The sequence below is a fragment of the Gastrolobium bilobum genome, unplaced genomic scaffold (assembly GCF_033153095.1).
Source record: "Gastrolobium bilobum isolate Gb01-03AN ecotype WA unplaced genomic scaffold, APGP_CSIRO_Gbil_v1 utg31836, whole genome shotgun sequence".
NCBI classification, from domain to species: Eukaryota; Viridiplantae; Streptophyta; class Magnoliopsida; order Fabales; family Fabaceae; genus Gastrolobium; species Gastrolobium bilobum.
The window spans coordinates 45900-67376 of NW_026896489.1; the positions used below are offsets into that span (position 1 = coordinate 45900).

General features: G+C 35.2%; 1 protein-coding gene across 1 annotated transcript; it reads left to right on the forward strand.

Annotated features, from left to right (window-relative positions):
• Positions 1–17757: 17757 nt before the first annotated feature.
• LOC133299986 (uncharacterized) lies at positions 17758–20899 on the forward strand. The gene is made up of 4 exons (XM_061499477.1): positions 17758–18094; positions 18281–18531; positions 18942–19169; positions 20822–20899. The coding sequence occupies exons 1-4, from the start codon at positions 17758–17760 to the stop codon at positions 20897–20899; spliced, it is 894 nt and encodes a 297-aa protein (XP_061355461.1).
• The last annotated feature ends 578 nt before the right edge of the window (positions 20900–21477 follow it).

Below are 21477 nucleotides of genomic sequence, written 5' to 3' on the forward strand. Positions count from 1 at the left end.
ATTGATAAATATAAAGCAAGGCTTGTGGTAAAAGGCTACAGGCAACGTGAAGGTTTCGATTACTTCGATACTTATTCACCCGTTACAAGGATCACATCCATCAGGATGTTGATCGCGGTAGCTGCATTGAATGGATTAGAAATACATCAAATGGATGTGAAAACTGCCTTTTTAAACGGCGACCTGGACGAAGAGATATATTTAGAACAACCTGAAGGTTTTGTTGTTCCAGGACAAGAACGGAAAGTTTGTCGCTTAATAAAATCCCTTTACGGGTTAAAGCAAGCTCCAAAACAATGGCATGAAAAATTTGACAAAGTTATGTTATCAAATGGTTTTCGAATTAATGAATGTGACAAATGTGTCTATGTTCGGAATACTGAAAAAGGTTTTGCCATTGTCTGTCTTTATGTAGACGACATGTTGATCATGGGTAGTAATAATCAAATGATTAATGCTACTAAACAATTACTTAAAAGTAAGTTTGAGATGAAAGATATGGGGATAGCGGACGTTATCCTAGGAATTAAAATCCATAGAACATCTGCAGGGTTGGCATTATCACAGGCTCACTATATAGTTAAGGTTCTTGATAAATTCAAGAGTTTGAATATAACTCCTGTGAGGAACCCTGTAGATTCTAATTTGAGTTTATTAAAGAACACTGGTAAAGCTACAGCACAAAAGCTATATGCTCAAGTGTTGGGAAGCCTTATGTATGTTATGAACTGCACCAGACCTGATATTGCTTATGCAGTAAGTCTGTTAAGTCGCTTTACCAGTAATCCAAATGAGAATCATTGGAAAGCTATGGTAAGAGTTTTGGGATACTTGAAGTATACTCAGAATTATGCTTTGCATTACGAGAAATACCCCGCGGTTATAGAAGGGTATTGTGATGCAAATTGGATCACCGGCTCTAACGACACTAGATCCACAAGTGGATATGTGTTCACCCTTGGTGGAGGTGCTGTGTCTTGGAAATCGTCCAAGCAAACCTGCATTGCAAGGTCAACCATGGAAGCAGAATTTATTGCTTTAGATAAGGCCGGTGAAGAAGCCGAATGGCTTCGTAATTTTATTGAGGATGTTCCTAATTGGCCAAGACCGGTACCATCTGTATGCATACATTGTGATAGCCAAGCAGCTATTGGAAGGGCCAAGAACGTCATGTATAACGGTAAGTCTAGACACATACGTCGTAGACATGATACCGTAAGACAACTACTCTCGAATGGAATCATTTCAATTGACTATGTTAAGTCTAAGGAAAACATAGCGGATCCGTTAACCAAAGGGATTCCTAGAGAGTTGGTTGAAAATTTGTCGAAAGGAATGGGTTTAAGGCCTATCAATTGTTGAGCATTGCGGTAACTCTACCTAGAAGAGTGGAGATCCCATGAACTAGGTTCAAAGAGACAACTAAGTGATGGTCGACTGTTCAAACACTGTGGAGTTTTTAAACTCATACTCATTCCTAAGACAAGACAGTGTATTTATGAGGGTAAGCATTAAGGCTTTTAATGATTTCTTAATCTGTTGTGTTCAGATGATGTATAGTGATTTACATCACAAGAAATCACCTATGTGAGTGTGAAGTGAGGGCCGCTTCTATGAGAATTTTTAAAGGCCGATTCTCTAAAACACTCGCAGAACCAGGCAGGTGTCCCACGGCCAAAATGGGCGCAACAAAGGACCAACAATGCTAGAGAAGCAATTGTGTGACTCCTATTGTCTAGGTATACACTAAAGGTTGACGGTTCAAGTCGACCTAGACCACCGATTGACCGAGTATATCCGATAGGTTTTCACTAGAGAAGGTTCAAAGGTAACTCCACCTATCTCGATGCAGTTGTTTCTCGTTGAGGAATTTACACTTTGCATTTATACTCTTATGCATTTTGTCACGATGATTTGACTTCTTATCCATGTGGGGGATTGTTGGAATTAATGAATGAATTAATGTACAATGATCCATTGGTTATGAATAAGAAGTGGGTTAATAAAGAAAAGAGAAAAAGGGAAGATGAAGAGGTGTGTGGGTTTCAACAAGTCCCACATTGGACAATTAGTAGGAAATGGGAGAGTATATAAGCTCCCACTTCCCTCTCTTAGATTGGCCCTTGGGTCACTACATGTTTTATGTAGGGGGAGAGCTAGGTGAGCATTGGTTCACCACACACGCGCGCGCCGCCGCCGCCGTCCGTCCGGCCGGCTCGGTTCGGTTCGGTTCATAGTGTGTAATAAAAAATAATTTTTTATTAAATAATTTTTTAATATTTTGTCCAAAAAATTTACCGTTGCTTCCCTCCAACCAAAACGTTTCTACCCGCCGGTTTTTTGAGCAGTATTGAACCGAACCGGTTCTTTCCCTTCGTGAACCAGTCACCGGTTGTGTCTGCTTGCTGAACCGGTCGTATCTGTTCGTCGGAACAGTCACCGGTCGCACCCGTTCGCCGCCATCAGACACGGCGGTTTGCCGCCGGCGACTGTTCATCGTGACCGGTCAATGTCTATAAATAGACACTGACACCTTCAGAAATCTATCCAGTTTTTTCTGCACTTAAACTCTGCCGGAATTTTTCTTCTTCCGGTTTTGCATACTGTTGTTCATCCTCCGGTGTGACTTCCTCTGGCATTTTGTTGTGTTCGTTTGGGCTGTTGATTGGTAGTGCCACCATTCTTCAGACGAAATCCGTTCTATCCTGGGAGACAAGTGTCCATCAACCTTAGGCATCAGTGAGGGGCAAATTGTCTTAAGGAGACACGTTCTGTGGGCTCGGATTTAATTCCTCTGATACTGCATATATTCATCCTTTCATTCTGTCTGTTTCATCATTCTGCCACTGACAAGTAAGTCTGTTTTTAATATTTTTAATTACACAGTGATAATTCTGATCATCTACCTCCTCTGCTTTATACATGGGTTCAAATCTATTAGTGATATAATATCACCCACTGTCTTCAATAACAACAACGACTTCTACACTTTTACCATTATTGGACGGGAAGTGAAAGTTGTTCTCAACTAGTTCCTTCATGGCAGAGACTGGTCATTGGCTCACCATGCATAAATCTGGTCATTGGACCCGGTTGCATTTGTTGAATGAATTTATGTCATAGCTTTCATCTGATGAGGTGTCCGGTTGCAATCCAGTGTCCAAGCCAACTCAAATTTATATTGGATTCCTTGCCATTATAATTTGAAGATTGTCCATTCCAATTTGTGGTCATGCAAATCAAATCAGCCCCAGGGAGATTTACTCGGGTACATCCCTCCGTACCCGGGTAAATAATTCAAGCAATTTCTTAGGTGTCAAGAACAATATCCGGGTACACCCCTCCTTACTCGGGTAGGCAAAAAATTTCAAAATATATCCGGGTAGGAAGGGGTGTACCCGGATAGACTTGGTGGTCAACGATCAAACAGGGGCAGATTTGTGTTATGTTTTTTGAAGGGGTTAAATTTTCGAAATAGTTTATAATGAAGGTCAATTTGATAATTAATTATTAATAAAGGGTTATAGGGGTCAAAAAGTCCTTTATCTCATGTTCATTAAAATATACACATAAAAATGTGTGAGATTTTTTTTTTCTTTACATATGAATTTATATGGATCTTACATATTTTTTATGTATATTTTAGTAAATACAAAATAAATTATTTAAAGTAACTTTAGAAAGTATTATTGGTAGAATGCTCGCTTCATGCCATAATTTTGTACATATATATGAATTAATCAGTTTCAATATATATCCTATAATCAAGTAACTAGAAATTTATAGCATACTAACAGACAAAACATTAATAATAGAAAGTAGAAACAAGACTTAGATGGTCTACTTAGAGGTACTGTTTTGATATCATAATGTGACACCTCTAACTTGCTTAAAAATGGCCACGTTATTATACTTTATTTAATTAGGTAATTAAAATACAGCAAAAATACTTTTGGTTAATTTAATTAATTATCACAAAAATATATCTAGGATAACTATCAGTATACCTCCGTGATTATAACTTTTTATTTTTCTCTCTTTTTCTCTCTGTCGACTTTCAAATCCCGTTTATTTGTCACCCTAAATTAACGTTTTTCAATTCAAGTCTCTCCTCCCTATTTATACCCATACTCCAAATATTTGCAATGAATTTGGGTGCAACGTTGTACCATCACCTCCACCTCCACCTCCACCTCCACCGCTCTCTCTCGCTCTCTCTCTCTCTCTCTCTCTCTCTCTCTATATATATATATATATATATATATATATATATATATATATGTAATTTAGTTATATATTTTAATACTTATTCTATATTAATCCTATTTACATCTTTAAGAAATTAATCTTAATCTCAAAATTTCACAAATTAATTTTGAATAATTTCTTATTATTTTTAATAAATAAAGATAGTTATAAAGGATATGATCGATATTAGATTTTTGGGGCTTTTGAGTTATTTTTCAAAGTATAGGGCTGAGTTATATTTCTTTACTAAGGTCAAGTCATAATTTTTTTAAACTTAAGATTTAAAAATGATAAAATATTATGCCTACATTTTTTACAGGTTTACTTTACTTGCTTTTCTCCGCATGTTAAATCACTTCTTCATCCTTTCTCTCTCCTCTCATGGTTGATTAAGATTATGATTTAACTATGTGGAGAAAAATAAAAAAAGTAAGTGTGAAAAAATAGGTACGATATTTTATCCATTGTAAAAAATATTATATTAGAAAGTTAATGAACAAGTTTTATTGCAAATAAGTAATTAAATTTTATTTAATTATATTTATAAAATAGGGGATTCTACATTTCTACATACATGAAAAAATTTAGAGTAAATGGTCTCAAAGATATATTCTTTATCAATTTAGTATCTCAAAGTTAAATTTTATCTACTTAGTTCTTAAAACATCCTCAATTTTTTTATGTCTCTATCTATGTAAGTTCAATGTTGTATAAGGATATTTAAATTTAAAATTCCAAATACTAGGAATGAAATTCATAAAATTTATGTATAATGGATAACATTGATAAAAGATGTGCCTTTAGAGATCAGAAAAGGTTTTACTCAAAATGTTATAATCAAATTAAAAAGATATTGGTATATATATATCGTTCAATTTTATTTGAATTAATCAAATATTATTTGTATAAATTTAAAAATAAATTCTCATAAGAAGTTTATTAAGTAACAAATAAGTTTGAAATGACCAATTGAATACCTTGTCTGATGAGAGTATTTTTAGTGTGACGAAAGTATCTAATAATAGATTCTACAGATATTCAAAATAAAATACATGTATTTAATGTTATAAAAAAAAAATACATGTATTTAATAAATAAGTCGTTAGTAGCTATTTTTCTCTTTTCTCATCACTAACACAATAATATATCAGTATTGGTGTCTTGCGTCTATTAAATAAATATATCAAATAAAAGAAGTGCCGGAAGCGCTTAAAATATTTTTCTTACTAATATCAAATTCAAGCATGTGAAAATAGAGTACTTATGGCCTTATGGAAGGGATCGATACATGTGGCGGACACACACATTTCCTTGTGTCTGCACTTGCAGACACAAATTTGAGAATTTTTTTTTTTTTTTTTCAAAGAGTGGATAATTTAGGTCAATTAAAAAAGAAAAGAAAAAAGCTTTAAGAAGATTAAAAAAAAAAAATAAACATAGGCCCAATCATAGTAGTTAAAATTGGGATCTTACCTAAAATCAGAAGAAGTATAAAAAATTATAAAACGTAAAATCTTAACATAAAAAAAATCGTAAAAAATCATAAAATCGTAAAAGTGTTTAGAATTTTGATGAAATCGTTTTGATTAATTTTTTTTGTAAAATCATAAAATCACATATTTAAATCAGAATTTTAACTAACATGGATCCAACCCAACCAACCTCTATATTTTTTTTCTTTTCTTGTTTATATATTTTTTAATACATTTAATATTTGTTTTTAAAAAATAAAATCTTAAGGGGCACTGCCCCTCACTCTCATCCTAAGTGTGCAAGACATAAAATCTTTTTTCTAAGTTCGCTGTTAATCAACACAGTAGAGTACAGGGCCCAGTCCCAGACAACAGACGCATGCATGGAAACCCGGTGGCCGCAGCGGTCACTTCGTGTAAAGAACTATAGACAAACCGCTGGGAAGCGAGGGTCCACCTTCACACGCTAATGTCGTTTCGCTATCACGAGCCCGACCCTAGAGTCCTACAAAATTGGACAACTGTACTATTACACTTGGTCTACCTCAAAATATCATAGATAATAAAGAGATACAAAAATAGAAAATCTTATATATTTATTTATACATATACATTCATGCGTGGACATTTTAATCTTTTTTAAATAAATTAAAAAAAATGACAATAAAAATTCGAAAACGACACTGATCATCGCATCAATCGAAATATTGAAATAAATTGTTGTGTAACTTTTTTAGTGATGGATTCTTCTGATTTGACAATTTTTGTTTTGTAAAATTTGATATAAAATAAGAATTTTATTAATTTCATGTTATAGAAAAATAATTCTCTCTTACCATAAATATAATCATGAATTATATTCAAATAACCTTACATATTTTCAGTATATAACAAAAATGGATAATAATAATAATAATAATAAGATTTTGGATTGTGTATAATAATAAAGAAATTAGCATATAACTTGTATATCTTCTAGTAAATATAATAGTAAAATAATATAGAATATGTTATATTTATAAATTTTTTGTTTACAAACTACATATGTTCTCTCGGGAGAACACTAATTTCATTATATTTTCTCGGAAGAATATAGTATAATTTGTAAAAAAAAATTCAAAAAAAATTATAAACGGATCTTCCCCAAATAATATTTAAAAAAAAATGTATTGAATCCTCGGTAAATCACACACACACTCCCTATGTATGTACGAGTTATTGAATCATACATTAGTAATTTTTTTTTGTTAGTTCAGAATGCGTCTTTCTTAAAATTTGTTATCAGCCTATAAAAACAATGTACAAAATATAATAAATTTGAACTCTTTTTGCGTGTACAATACAATGTATTATTCGAATTAAATTTTTAGAAAATGTGTTATTTATTTTAGAATGTGCTTTTAATGTGTGGAAATTAAAAGAATTAGAGTTAATCAGCTCACCACAAAACACATGGTCAATGATGTTGAATTCAAGTTTTAGGTATATAGCTGTATTAAAATTAGGTAATTGTAGTCTGACGTGATTGCAAAATTTTGTTGTCTCCTACGCACTTAATTTAAAATGGGATCCAATAAAAAAAAATAAAAAAAAAGCACAAGTATCGATATATGGACGTAAGATAAAAAAAAAATTCTATTGCATAAGACTAATATTGCCCATTAAAATTTTGGTGTGAAGAATTTTATCGCCTTAGTAATCCTGATCGAAAAAGAGTTAATTAGCTCAAACATATATTTAAATTTATCCATATTGTATATATATAAAGATGATACCAAACTCATATAAACAGGATCCGTTCATTAACTCTCAGTGTAGACGTTGATAGTAATTAGAGTCATAATACCGTAATTAGGTGCATACTGTACTAGAATTCTAAAATTCTAAATAGAGAAACATATCTGCCATTTAATTTTTTTAATTTTTTTAATTTTTTTTTGCTGTGACTGCCTTTTCAGGATTCAATGCAGACTGCAGAGTGTACGCATCAAGGTTCAAGTTGTGTAAACATCCGTGGTGTTTTTTTTTTTGTGTGTGTAAATGACGTCATTTTTCTTTTGTTTCCTTTAAATGTTTATGTGCCATGTACAGCAGAAATAGACGGATCAACGCTTTAAGGTACAGGGGAAATGCCCGTACACTTAAAAAAAAACACTATTGATCAACGCTTGATTATGAGTAAGTGAAGAAAAAACACTATTTATCTTTTTTAAATAAACAATTTATATAAGCTCATTGACCAAATGCATACCATTTTTATTGTTTAATTTTGATTCTTAGGTTTTTATAATTGCAATCTCTAATCATCATACCCAGTAACCCAGATGCTGTTGTTCTAATGACTTTTGAGGAGATGAACATGAGAAGAACGGCGGCGCAACAGCGCAAGCAGAAAGAATTAACATTGCATTTTGCGTGAAGGGAAAGCTCGTACAACGTCAACACGTCTCTTTGTCTCCAAAAAAGCACCGCTCTTTTTTGTAAGAACCTACTTGGACATAACTATATTGTGTTTTTTTGCTTTTTGTGTATTGTTGTATGCTTCATTTGTTCGTATTTCAACCATTTTATAATACTGATTACTTTCTGCGAGTAAACACCATTTTTAGTCCTGACAATATCTACGAAGTCCTTGGCAGTCTCTGGCAATAAAAAAGGACCAAATTGGTCCCTGAAAGTACAAGAAAAGGGTCACTCTACATATTTGAGAGTTGACATAAGGACTAACATAGCCTTTTTTTGTAATTTCAGTGACCAATTTGGTCCTTTTTTATTGTCAGGGACTAAAAAGGACTTCATAGATATTGACAGAGACTAAAAAGGGTGTTTACTCTTACTTTCTGCTGCTTTTAATTTTGAAATTGGGCTTTTGTTTATGAGCTTGCTAGGTTCAAAGTTGTTAATGCTACTGACTGCAAATTGCTTGATATAATGACTAAAAGAAACTTGATTGCATAAACGACAAGTTAATTGCCTTAACGACAACTTGATAAGGAAGAAATCATTTGTACAAGTGGGAGTGCACGAATGAATTTCGATGTTTTGCTATACTGAACCTTTTCATTCTTACTTGATCAGTTATAACGCCACGATCTGTACTCCTTTAAGCAACAAAATTACTGATCAAGTAAGCTCAACTTAAGAACATAGCATTCCTAAAGAGCTTGTTATATTTTCTTAATTCTATATCTCTTTGGTGGATTTCATACCTATCTCTTTTGATGGATTTCAGAGAGAAATAAAAATGCATCTCTGTATCACTAAGGTTTTGGGTTCCCTGGAGTGGCTGAACTAAGAATTTACACGAGGATATTGAAAATATTATTTATGTCTGCACATTTAGTGGTGAATGTGATGTCCCCAAAAAAAAAAAATTTAAAGAAAAATTTAAATGCATTAAAAAACAAAAGATGTTATAGCAAACATATATACTCTGTAAATTCCTTTGGACCATGCAGCTACTCTTCCAAGCTTCCATTTGGCATGTATTCGTACACCAACAAATTTGAGTTCTCTCAACATCAACAATAAATTTTGGGGCCACTTAACATCAACATCAATTTAAAACGATCCCCCAAACAAAATAACCATCCTTATCTATGAAAACTTTGTTTTTAAGATCAACTCAATAACTTTTTTTTATACTGATATAAGTTAGAAAGAGCTAATCTTCATGAAATTGTCTCGTCTTAAATGGTTAACAAATAACAATCCATATAAATGAAAGTTAACTCAAAATAGGAAGTAAGGGTCAACATCTGCAACTAATACAAATAGAAGAAGCAATATGGACACCAGATATTTAATATAATCATAGAAAAAAATTTGGGAACCTGCTTTACCACGAATCCTAAATATTTTTCATTTTCTTACTGAGAAGACAACTCAAATCATCTTATTGTGCAACGGAGTTTTACAAAGTTGTAGTGCATAAATGAAAAAGAGTGAGATTGGAGTGGTACCTGGTGATGGAGAGGAAGTGCGAGCAAAGGTAGATGCAGAGGTGGATAAATGGTTTAACCGAGCCTTAGGTTCATTTCTTGGTGCATTCTCGTATATATTATTACCTATTTAGTTTATGATATTTACCAAAATGTCATTTTATATATAAATTTTGTTTTTCTTAAAAAAACAATTTGGGGGCACCACACCTCCCCAATCCGCCTCTGATTCTTTGGAGTGGTGAATTTTACTATCTAGCAAAAAATTTCATTTTGTGATCATAAAACCTATACTTATCTTCTGTTGTTTTTAGAGTAGTTCTTGTTTTGGATTGGCCTCATAGCCCAGAGTTATAGGTTGGCCCTTAGAGGCCATTTAAGTGGTCATTCCATTGTATCTTAAAGTGAGACTTTTAGGTAGTGTTTGGTTGGAGAGAAGTTAAAACTTTGCTGGGTAAGTGCATGTGGAAATCTGAGTAAACCACGTTTGGTTGGGGATTTTTGAAAAATATGCCCATCAAACCCACTTGCCCTGCAATGTAAGAAGAAGTGTAAAAATTGGATTTGAGCACTGTTGAAGAAGCCCTTTCAACAGGTGGTATTGGTTTAGGAAATCAGATATCTGAAAAAAGTGAAGAATGGGGTGACAAATATACCCCTCCTTCTTAACCACACAATTAATATCCAAAACCACATTCTGACTTACACGAGCAAGGGATATCCATTGTTAGTAACATCTATGATCCTGCAACTCGCATTAACACACAGTTAGCTTATGTGTTCCAAATTTCAAATGAATCAAGTATACACCTACATATAATATATCGTTAAATTTAAGAAACAGAGAGAGAACAAAAGGGATGAACTTGGGTAAAAGAAATGCAGGATCAAACCCAGAACCATGAAATCTTAAACCAACAAAAAAAAATTTCACAGCAAAGTTATATCTATAGCCACATGAACCGATCTTACTCAAATATCTCCAGACTCACTCACCGTGCGCGATGAAGCTGGCAGCTTGGAGGTAGGACAATGTAATGGAGATCGAGACTTTTATAAAAAGAACCGAGAATACATGTGAGAAAATGTTTAATTTTATAAAAAGGTTAATTTCGTCTTTTGTATTCTTTTTCCCATCACAATTTTATTTTCAACCAAACACACATAAGGATTTTTAACCCAATTTTCCTAGTAATATTTTGCGCTACCAAACAACTTTTTTTAAACTTTCCTACCAAACTAACTTTCCAACATCTTTCCTAGTAAAGACAACTACCCACTTTAAAAAAAATTCTCCCCAACCAAACACTACCTTAGATATTCATAATAGAGATTTCTCACTCTTTGCATAACTCACCGTTGAGGTCTTGGGCAAAGCGATTATGCCTCATTCTCTCTTTCTCTCTTTATCATCATTAGGAAATTATTTTTCACCTATATTCATTTTCATCCATTGAAAAGACATTGTATTTATCACTTTTATGAGGTGTTACTTTATCAAAATATTGAGCCACCACGCCCTCACACAATCCCCTTCTCTCACCTATCACTGAGATACTCACACTGTGATTCCTTCAAAAACTTGTTTCATACCACTACTTCTGATAACATTCCATGGTGACATACTTCATCCTTCAAGAAATTCAGAACTAGCTCTCCTAGACTAACAACCCAATTCTTTACTTGTTTTCAATTAGTAAATAGTCATTTTCAAAGCCCAAAATCTTTGCTTTCACCTCGATTGACTCACTCATTTCGTGTTTTACAACTTAAAATATTAGCTATTTTAATCTAGTAACCATCCTGCGAGGCTTAGGTGTCACGCGGAGAAACTAAATACTAAAAGTTCATGAAAGTGCCTTACAAATTTACAACCTGAGATGAGGACTTATTCTGATATTTGTCTTCCAAACCCGCCATCTTATTTAAATTAAGTTAAGAGACTTAGTTCTAAGAATTATATTAGATTTTTTTACTCATTTTGCATGATAAGGTATGACCCTATCATTGGTGGTACTTTACATCAAGAGAGCATACCCTTAAATAAGGTCCTTCCTCCCAAAGGCGCCCGAGCAAGGTCATTGGCTTCAGCCAGCCGAGAGAATATTCAACGCTACCGGCGCACATGCACGGGAGAAAAAAGAGAGAGGAGAGAAATGAAAAAATAGAGGTCGGATCACTGAAATTTTTTCCAGAGGAATTCGTAGAAACTTGAAATTTAAGTTAACTATAAGCATGAAGGGATAATTAGAGGGAAAAGAAAAAAAAAACGCTTGAATTAGATTAATCAAACTCGATATTAGTATAATTATCATAGCAATGACGCCAAAGACTTGGACTCCGCAATGTGAATTATCATTCGCACAATTCATCGGGTACTGGACAAATTTATGGTGTTTCTCTGCCTATATAAATATATAATTTATTTTTATATGGATATCATCTTATATATTTTAAATTTAATTATCAAAGCATTAGTATTTCGTAATAACATACTTAAGAAAAAAGAAGTTTTTTTGGAGATAAAAAAAGTTTTTTTTTTTTGACAAATTATGTATATAAACATTTTTTTGTTGTTAATATTTGACCCAAGTATCCCCGTAAGTATTATTGTAAGACTAATGTCTCCGCCTTCCGGTATAGTTACGATTAGAAAATCTAATAATTATTTTAACTTAAATTTAAACTTTTATCATCCCATTATAAATGTGATTCGCCTACCACAGAGTCAACTCCTGTTGTTTATATGTATAAATTAGGGGATTAATTTTCTCATTTTACATGATAAATTTTTTCATGCTACACACTCTATACATAAGTGGGATCCACAAAAAAGTGAAAAGACAAAAAAAATAAAGATGAGACCCACCTTTTAATTGTGTGTGTAACATGAGAATCTTTTCTTATATAAAATGAGAAAAGATTAACCCATAAAGTTAAGACCGTAAATAATGATTTTGTTTTAGGAGGCAAATTTATATTCGTTTTAGAATGAGAAATGTGAATTAAACATGTGGCAGGTTATATTTACAAACTTACTTTTTTATTTACAAACTCTTACAAACTACACTATCTTCTCCAAGGAGAACACTAGTTTCACTATCTTCTCCCGGAAGAAAATAGTGTAATTTATATAAATTTATAAAAAAAGTTTGTAAATGAATCCTTCTCTATTAAACATATTGTACATGTAAAAAAGCCATTTGTAAACAAAAAAGATGAGAGATGGGTTAGGCGCGTTAGCTCACGCGCGCGATTTTTTTCTGGTGTGATAGGGTTTTCGTTTATTTCTTTCTGCGTGGGTTTCGATGGAAGAAAATACTGACGCTGGTGATGAGGCTTTGCGAATTGAGAGGAAGAGTTCTAAGAGATCGAAGGATGGGGTAGAAATTCTGGCTGAGGTAAGATTGAGGGAAGCGGTGAAGGTTTTTCAGTCTGGTTCTCCGATGAAAGCGAAGCAAAGATCCTTTGCAGACGTTACTGGGGCGGAGAACGGGGTGGTTGGGGATGCTATTCCTTGGTTGATGGAGGAAGAGGATGTTGATCTGGAGCCTTTAGACCCAAACTTGGGGGTAATTTCCAAATGGGGCTTTCAGACTATCTTCAGGGAAGATGGCTCGGTGTAGATTAAGAGTAACAGTGAAGCAAGGGCTAGGATGCGTCAACGTTGGAAAAACGCTCTTATTGACAAGCTGCTAGGAAAGAAATTAGGAGTGGGGTTCATGAAGAAGAAGCTGGAATCCTTTTGGGCTAAAGCCAGTAGCATCACGGTGGCGGATTTAGGGAACGAATTTTTTTCAGTGAGGTTCAGCTCTCTTGAAGACCTCAATCTGGCCATTACTGGGGGTCCATGGATTACTTTGGGGCATTACCTTGCCACTAGGAAATGGGAACCGTGCTTTGATCCAGACAAGGCAAATATTCATAAGGTGGCTGCATGGGTTAGACTTCTTGGAGTTCCTCAAGAATACGGTGAGTTCCCTTTCCTTAGTCAATTGGGTACGGTAATAGGAAAGGTCTTAAAGGTGGATAGAACGACATCAACTGGGGACAAGGCTAGATTTGCTAAAGTTTGTATTGAGGTGGATCTCTCCAAGCCGTTGAGAGGAGAATACATCCTTGATGGATGTAGAAAGCAAGTGGAATACGAAGGTCTGTTCCTTATTTGTCTGAGATGTGGGAAATATGGGCATAATGCGAATTTATGCCCTGATTATGCTAAACCGGTTTACACCAAAGAAAAAGAAGGAATTCCGGAGCAACCAGTGACTGACCAGTGTTCTCATGGGGTAGGACCTTGGATGATAGTCCAGCGAAAAAAAAGAATTCAGCAAACTGGCCAGAAAAAGGTTAATGCAGGTGGAAGGAAGTTTGGTGAAGATATTTCAAATAAGAAGAGCACTAATGAGATAGAGGATAATGGTAGAATTGGTAAGAGTTCCCAAGGTTTTCAGGCTGTGAAAATTGAAGCAAGTCAACATGTTAATGAAGCTAGCAGGGAGGGAAATATGCATAAGGAAAATGAGGGGTTGAAGAGCATTGATAAGTCAAATGCTGGTGGGATGAGCTTTTCGGCTGCTGCACCTAGTCAGCCTAGGAAAACTACAGGAGCCAAAAATCCTGTGAGTATAACTAAAAGGCACAATCCCAAGAAAACCAATAGCAAAGGCAAAGGAGTAGCTTCCCAATCTCCTGCTGTTATTGCTTCTGATAATATTTGGGTAGGGCAGGTTCAATCAGGAGTACAAAGGCAAACCAATGGGGGGCAGTTCAAGGGTCAGCTTTGGGGAGATTTGATGTTGGCTGATTAAAACTCGTTGGAGGAAGGAACTGCTGGGAATCTGGTTGAAGAGAAGGTGGTCTTTGAAGAGTTAGAAAATGATCCTGATCCACCAGATCAAGATATGTTAAAGGAAGTAAAAGAGGAAGCTATTCAGTCAGGAATGGAGGTAGATAAAGCATCAGGTTTGGGAGGTAATCCTGAATTTTGTTCTATGAATGTTGATTGTAAGTCTCTAGGTATTCATGAGTTTACTGTTGGGTGTGAGTCTTTATCTGTTAAGCAAGATTTAAGTAGCAAGTGCTTTGAGAACTTGCAACTAAACCAATCTTTGTCATGAATATCATATCTTGGAATTGTAGGGGGGCTGCAAAAAAACAGTTCAAGAGTACTTTTTCTAGATTCTTTAGAAAGTATATGTGGCTGCTATTCTAGAGCCTAGAGTTAGTGGTTTAAAAGCAAATAGAAATAATTCATAGTTTAGGTTTTTCTAACTGTATAGTTGCTGATGCTCTTGATTTTGCTGGGGGTATCTGGCTGGTTTGGAATAACAGGGATGTTAAGATAACTCTCATTTCTAAGCATGACCAGTTCATTCATGTTTGGGTTGAGTCCCTTGATTTGGAAGGTTTTTTCTGGACAGCAGTTTATGCTAGTCCTTATTACAATAACCGTCAAGAGCTTTGGGAGGAATTAAAAGCTTTGGGCAGTAATTTAAATGAACTTTGGCTTCTGTCTGGTGATTTCAATGAGATAGCCATGGCTTCTGAAAAAAAAGGTGGGGGCCCTGTGGATGGTAATAGGTGTTGTCAGTTTGCAAGAGTGCTAAATGAGTGTGGGGTTATGGATTTGGGAGGAGGAGGTAACAGATTCACTTGGAAAGGCCCTAAATTTCTCCATTTAGAGAGAGTTTATAAAAGACTTGATAGGGCAGTAGGAAATGAAGCTTGGAGGGCTGCTTTTGAGGAGGCTGATATTATTGTCTTGCCTAGACTGTTCTCGGACCATAGCCCAATTCTGGTCAGAATGGTGAGAGAGGAGTTTTGCTGGAGGGAAAGACCTTTTAGGTACTTGGCTGTTTGGCAGAATGTTGCCAGATTTCTTCCTTTTCTGAAAAATAGTTGGGTTCCTTCAGATAGTTTGATGGACAACCTGAACTCTCTTGTTCCAATGCTTAAGGAGTGGAATAAAAAAGTATTTGGCTTCACTCACTGGAGAAAAAACAGAATCATAGCCAGATTGGAGGGGATACAAAGGAGGATCAGCTCTGCTAACAGTTTGCAGTTAGAGAAGCTGGAGGCTATCTTGAACAAGGAGCTGTCTGTAATCCTTGATCAAGAGGAGCAAATCTGGTTCCAAAAGTCTAGAGGGGAGTGGATAAGAGATGGAGACAGGAACACTAAATACTATCACACTAGCACAGTTATTAGAAGAAAAAGAAACAAAGTTCTTAAGCTTCAGGATAACAAACGCAATTGGGTGATTGAGGAGGAAAATTTAATTAACCTTGCAAGGGAGTTTTCCCTAAAGTTGTTTAAGGAGGATTCTAAAGATGCAAGTTGGTTCCTAACTAACAACTCTTGGCCAAGCTTAAAGGTGGATCATGTTGATAGTTTGGAAGCAGAATTAACTTTAGAGGAAGTGAAAAAGACTTTTTTTCAAATGCCTCCTTTGAAGGCTCCTGGAGTAGATGGGTTTCCAGCTGTTTTTTATCAGAGGAACTGGGAGATGATTAAAGATCAAGTTCTTAAAAGCATGCAACATTACTTGGAGAGTCCGAAGCAGATTGGTGAAATAAATCACACCCTTGTTGTGTTAATTCCAAAGGTGGAAAGACCTTGCTTGATGAAGCAATTTCGGCCTATAGCCCTTTGTAATTCTATTTACAAAGGGCTTAGCAAGATCTTGGCTAATAGAGTGAAACCATTATTAGGAGAACTGGTGTCTCCAAATCAGGCCAGTTTTGTGACGAAGAGGAATACTCAGGACAATATAATCATAGTCCAAGAACTTATACACTCTATGCACAGGTTGAAAGGTAAGAAAGGCTTCTTTTCTATTAAGATAGATTTGGAAAAGGCTTATGATAAGCTGAACTGGAAGTTCATTAGAGCAGTATTGGAAGAGCTGAAATTTCCTAGGTCTTTGGTGGAAGCTATCATGGGTTGTGTGACTAGCCCAGTGTTGTAGGTGCTTTGGAATGGTGCTAGAACCCCTAGTTTTTGCTCTCAGAGAGGTATTAGACAAGGGGACCCTCTATCCCCTTATATTTTTGTGCTATGCATGGAAAAGCTATCTCATTTGATTAATGATGCAGTGGAGAGTAAATCATGGTGTCCATTGAGAGCTGGGCCACATATTTCACATATTTTGTTTGCTGATGACATAATCTTATTTGCAGAAGCCTCTTTAAGCCAGCTCAATTGTGTTGTTAATTGTCTTGACAAGTTCTCCATGATGTCAGGTCAATATGGGAGTTTTGAGAAATCTTGTATCTATTTCTCTAAAAAAACTCAGATCAGGAGGTTATCCAATCCATTGCTGATGCTAGTGGTTTCAAGGTGGTTAAGAACCTTGGTAGGTATCTAGGAGCCTTGATGAGACATGGTAGAGCTAACAGGGATCATTACTCAGAGGTTATTTCAAGAGTTCAGGCCAGGCTCCAAGGCTGGAAGTCTAAATGTCTCTCTATGGCAGGGAGGATCACATTAGCAAAAAGTGTCATTTCAGCTATCCCTTCCTACCATATGCAGAACAATTTGATCCCAGTTCATGTGTGCAATGACATTGAGAGATTACAAAGAAATTTTATTTGGGGAGATGAGGCTGATAAAAGAAAGGCTCATTATGTGGCTTGGGAGAGGATGTGCCAACCAAAGGAGTGTGGAGGGTTAGTCATTATCAACCTAAGGACTCAAAATGAAGCGTTTATGCATAAACTAGCATGGAAGATTATAGAGAATAAGAACAGTCTTTGGGTTCAAGTTTTGCTAGGTAAATATGGTAGAAATCTGGATCCTAGCAGGGGGTTAACAGCTAAGAATAGTGACTCGGTTCTTTGGAAGAATATTGTCTATGCTCGAGCCAAGATTGATCAGAACCTGGAATGGGTGGTAGAAAATGGCAAATCTGTGTTTTTTTGGACAGATATGTGGGGAGGATGGCAGGAGACTATGTTTGATAGGCTTCGGTCAAACCTCCAATAACTGACCTTAGTCTTAAGGTGAGTGAAGTGGTTGACTATAGAAGGAAAGAATGGGATTGGGCTTACTTGAGTAAGTACCTGGACAGGATTACTTGCAGCAAGCTGAGTAAGATGTGCACCCCTGATGCCACCTGTTCTGAGGATTGGCTCAAATGGAGAAATCTTGTTTCTGGAAAATCAGTGGTGAAAAATGCATACTGCCTGTTGTTGAATTCGAAGTATGATAGGGACAAAATTTGGGCTGCAGTTTGGCAGTGGAAGGGACCTTTTAGGATGGCTGTTTTTCTCTGGTTAGCCTGCCTTAACAAGTTGCCTGTGAGGAGCATCACTTCTCTTTGGAGTGCAGGGGAGATTCTTTGTCCAACTTGTGCTGCTGGGCATGAATCATTGATGCATTTGCTAAGAGACTGTACTGCTGCTAGAAGAATTTGGGAGATATGGTTTGATGGTAATATCCCTAGGAGTTTTCTGCAATCTGATAACTTGGAGTGGTTCAGATTAAATTTGATTAAAAAGTTTAATTCTCAATTGTGACATTCGTGGACTGAAATCTTTGTGATGACTTGCTGGTTCATTTGGCAGTGGAGGAATGCTACCATTCATGAGGTGCTATTCTCTAGACCTCTGTATCCAGTCTATAAAATTCTTTGCTACTTGAAGGAGATGAGGAGGAGAAGAAATGGTGAAGCAAATGCTGTTGACGATAACCAGTATTTAATCCTTAAGGGTACTGGTCAGGAGGACTCTAGCTGTAAGGTGAGGATCTATGTTGATGGTGCAGTCAGCCTAGCTAGTAAAAAGGGAGCATGTGGAGATTTTGCTTGCTCAGTTAATGGTGAATGGCTAAGTGGATTTTCCTATTCGATAGGTGTTAAGAACTTTGAGGTTACCACCCCAAAAGCTAGCTCAAAGGGTGGGAGTGCCCAAGACCTTATAAACTCCACATTAGTTGCACATACAACCAATGTGGGACTATATATCTCAACACGCCCCCTCACACGAGAGCCCATTGGGCTTGAAGAGTGGACAATGCAACAGGCCCAGCCTAACTGTGCTAAGAAACGCCACAAGAGAAAGTGGGGGGGGGGGGGCGACGAAGCTCTGATACCATGTAAAGAACCTTGGGATACAGCACCCCAAAAGCTAGCTCAACTAATAGAGCACTAACTAGCTTTGGAACTTTTCAAAAAAAAAAAAAAAACTAGCTTTTGGAGTGGTGTATCCCAAGGTTCTTTACAATAGGAAAATGCTCTTCTTTGGAAGCTGAGTTAGTAGGCATATTCCATGGACTCTAGCTAGCTGCAAGATTAAATTTATCCAAGGTTTTGATGGGAAGTGACCGTGAGGAAGCAATTTCGTGCTTAGAGGACGAGTCTGAAATTTACAGCTTTTCCTCTTTGATTGCTGATATAAGGAAAGCTGCCAATTCATTTGAGCTTGTTCAGGTGGAATACATACCTAGAGAACGTATTGCTCTTGCAGATCTGTTAGCTAAGACAGGTTTATATTTTAAGGGGGGTGAGGTAAGGGTGTTTGCCTCTCCTCCTGAAAGCATAGTAGATTTGTGGAACACCTTTAGGGTGTGTTTGGTACAGGAGAAATTTTTTGGTGACCGGGAATCATGATTAATGGGAATTCAGTAGAAATTGAGTTTACTTGGAATCTTACGAAAGATGTGTTTGGTTCGCCAAAATATTACCGGGAATATTGGGTAAAAATTACTGATTCCATATTTGGTTTAGAACGAAATATGACTTGGAATATGAGGTTATTTTACAAAAATAACCCCAAACTATTTTTACTTTTGTAATTGATAGATTGAGTCTAGATTTTTATGTGTATTGAGGTATTTTTGTCTCAAAATTTATTGTTGTGCTTTCCCTTTACTTGGTATTCTGATTGGTATTCCGAATTACCATATTATTTTTGGTAATCTGAATAGTGACTTTTCTTTATAAATCAAATTACCGGTAATTCTTGGATATCCGGGAATCGTAATTTATTCCTTCTACCAAATGTGGTAATTACATTTACCAAAGAAGGATTACCGGTAATCCTCTCTAAAAACTTGAACCAAACACCCCCTTAGGGTGAATTTACTGATAGAGCATGTGAACTTTAGCATGCATCAGTTGTCTTTATAGTTTTGCTGGGCTAGGCCTGCGATTTATATCAAAAAAAAAAAAAACATATTGTACATGTTTTTTCGAGAGGTGTTTCTCTTTAGCTAATTTGCAGTTAATAAGGTTCAAACTTTAATTGAGTAAAAATATTTTTGCGGTAACAAGGATGGGAAATCCACACGACCTCGTCTACCCTGTCGTATCCCAAGTCTACTTCAAATGGAGGAGCAACTGCAATTCGTTGGCCGATGTAATTTTCTCATATTCTCGTCTAATTAATTTAATTTATTTTGCTTCATCACTGTTCCCTTTTAAATCACCGACTGCCTGAATTTTCAGTGCGAGCTTTATTCTAAAGAAAATCCACACACCATGATAATTTACAGCGATAATATCAGAAGATAACAAAATTATCAATTTAAAACCAAATGCGATTTGCCTAATTGGTATGAAGGAAAATTAAATAAATATCACAAATAATTTATCAGTTTACAAATTACTTTAACCATATTTTAAAGAATAAAAAAATTTATACCAAAAAAATAAAATAAAACTTTTGCACGTGCACACTAATTAATGCGGAGAAAATATAATTAAGCTTTATATAAAAAATTAAACGAAATTTTAATATATCAAAAATAAATTATAAGCTCTTCTAGGGGCCAGGGGGCGTCTCACGGCGCCTCGTTGATTATAAGCAATGAACATAAAGAAATATGGTATTTGATTATTTATTTACATGTATTTTGTAAGTCGATTAAGCCATGATCATTCGTGTAGTTTGTAAGAAATTATATTAATTGTTCTTATATTCTACTTTATAGACATTATTTATAATTTTATAAACAGTATATTATATTTATCTTGACCCAAGTCAAACCCATAATATATAAGTAGATTTTACTGGAAGTTTGAATTTATTTTATGTAATCATCTTTTGTATAAAACTTAAATATTATTCTTAGTTGCAGGGGATCGATTTGGGTCATTAAGTGTGCTAGAGAGACAAAATTTTAAATTATTTTGAGTTACATGTGTTGTCAAATGAATAGTGCTGCGACATATCCAGGACGGCCCCTGCAAGCCAAACCATTATAGAGCAGACAAAATGGAGCATAGATAAAGTTTAAGTCCTTACAGTTTTAGAATGTCTGCAATATCTAAAGCACTTGCATACTTTTGTTGTTAGCTAAAAAGTCTTGTTAATAATCATATGTTATATAAAACATGCATTAATTAAACATTTTTTCTTGTTTGTAAAAGTTCATTCTTTCTTTTATCGGCATTAATAAAACAAGTGGTTGTTTAGACACAACTAGAATGAGAAAGTATGTAAAAATAAAAAAAAATAAGGAAGGAGTTAAATTAAGAAGGTCATAAAAAGCCAAAATTCAAAATAGTATTGATGTGATTTTCATTAATCTCCCCGCTGTTTATTTATTCCTTTGATCTCTTCAGTTTCTTTTTCCAAATAAAAGCAAAGGAAGCTGACATGGTTCCCCCTCCAAAAAATTTTGCCACGGTGAAAGGTGTAATATGAATAAATCTTTGGTACTACTATTGTACCAAAGATTCAGTGCATTCTACTAATGAAAATATTACGCGTCAGTTAAAATTTTTTTTTTCTTCTCTGATGTATAATACTTTCATTGATGAGATGCACTGAATATTAACAGTAGTAGAAAGATTTATTAGTGTAATATATGAC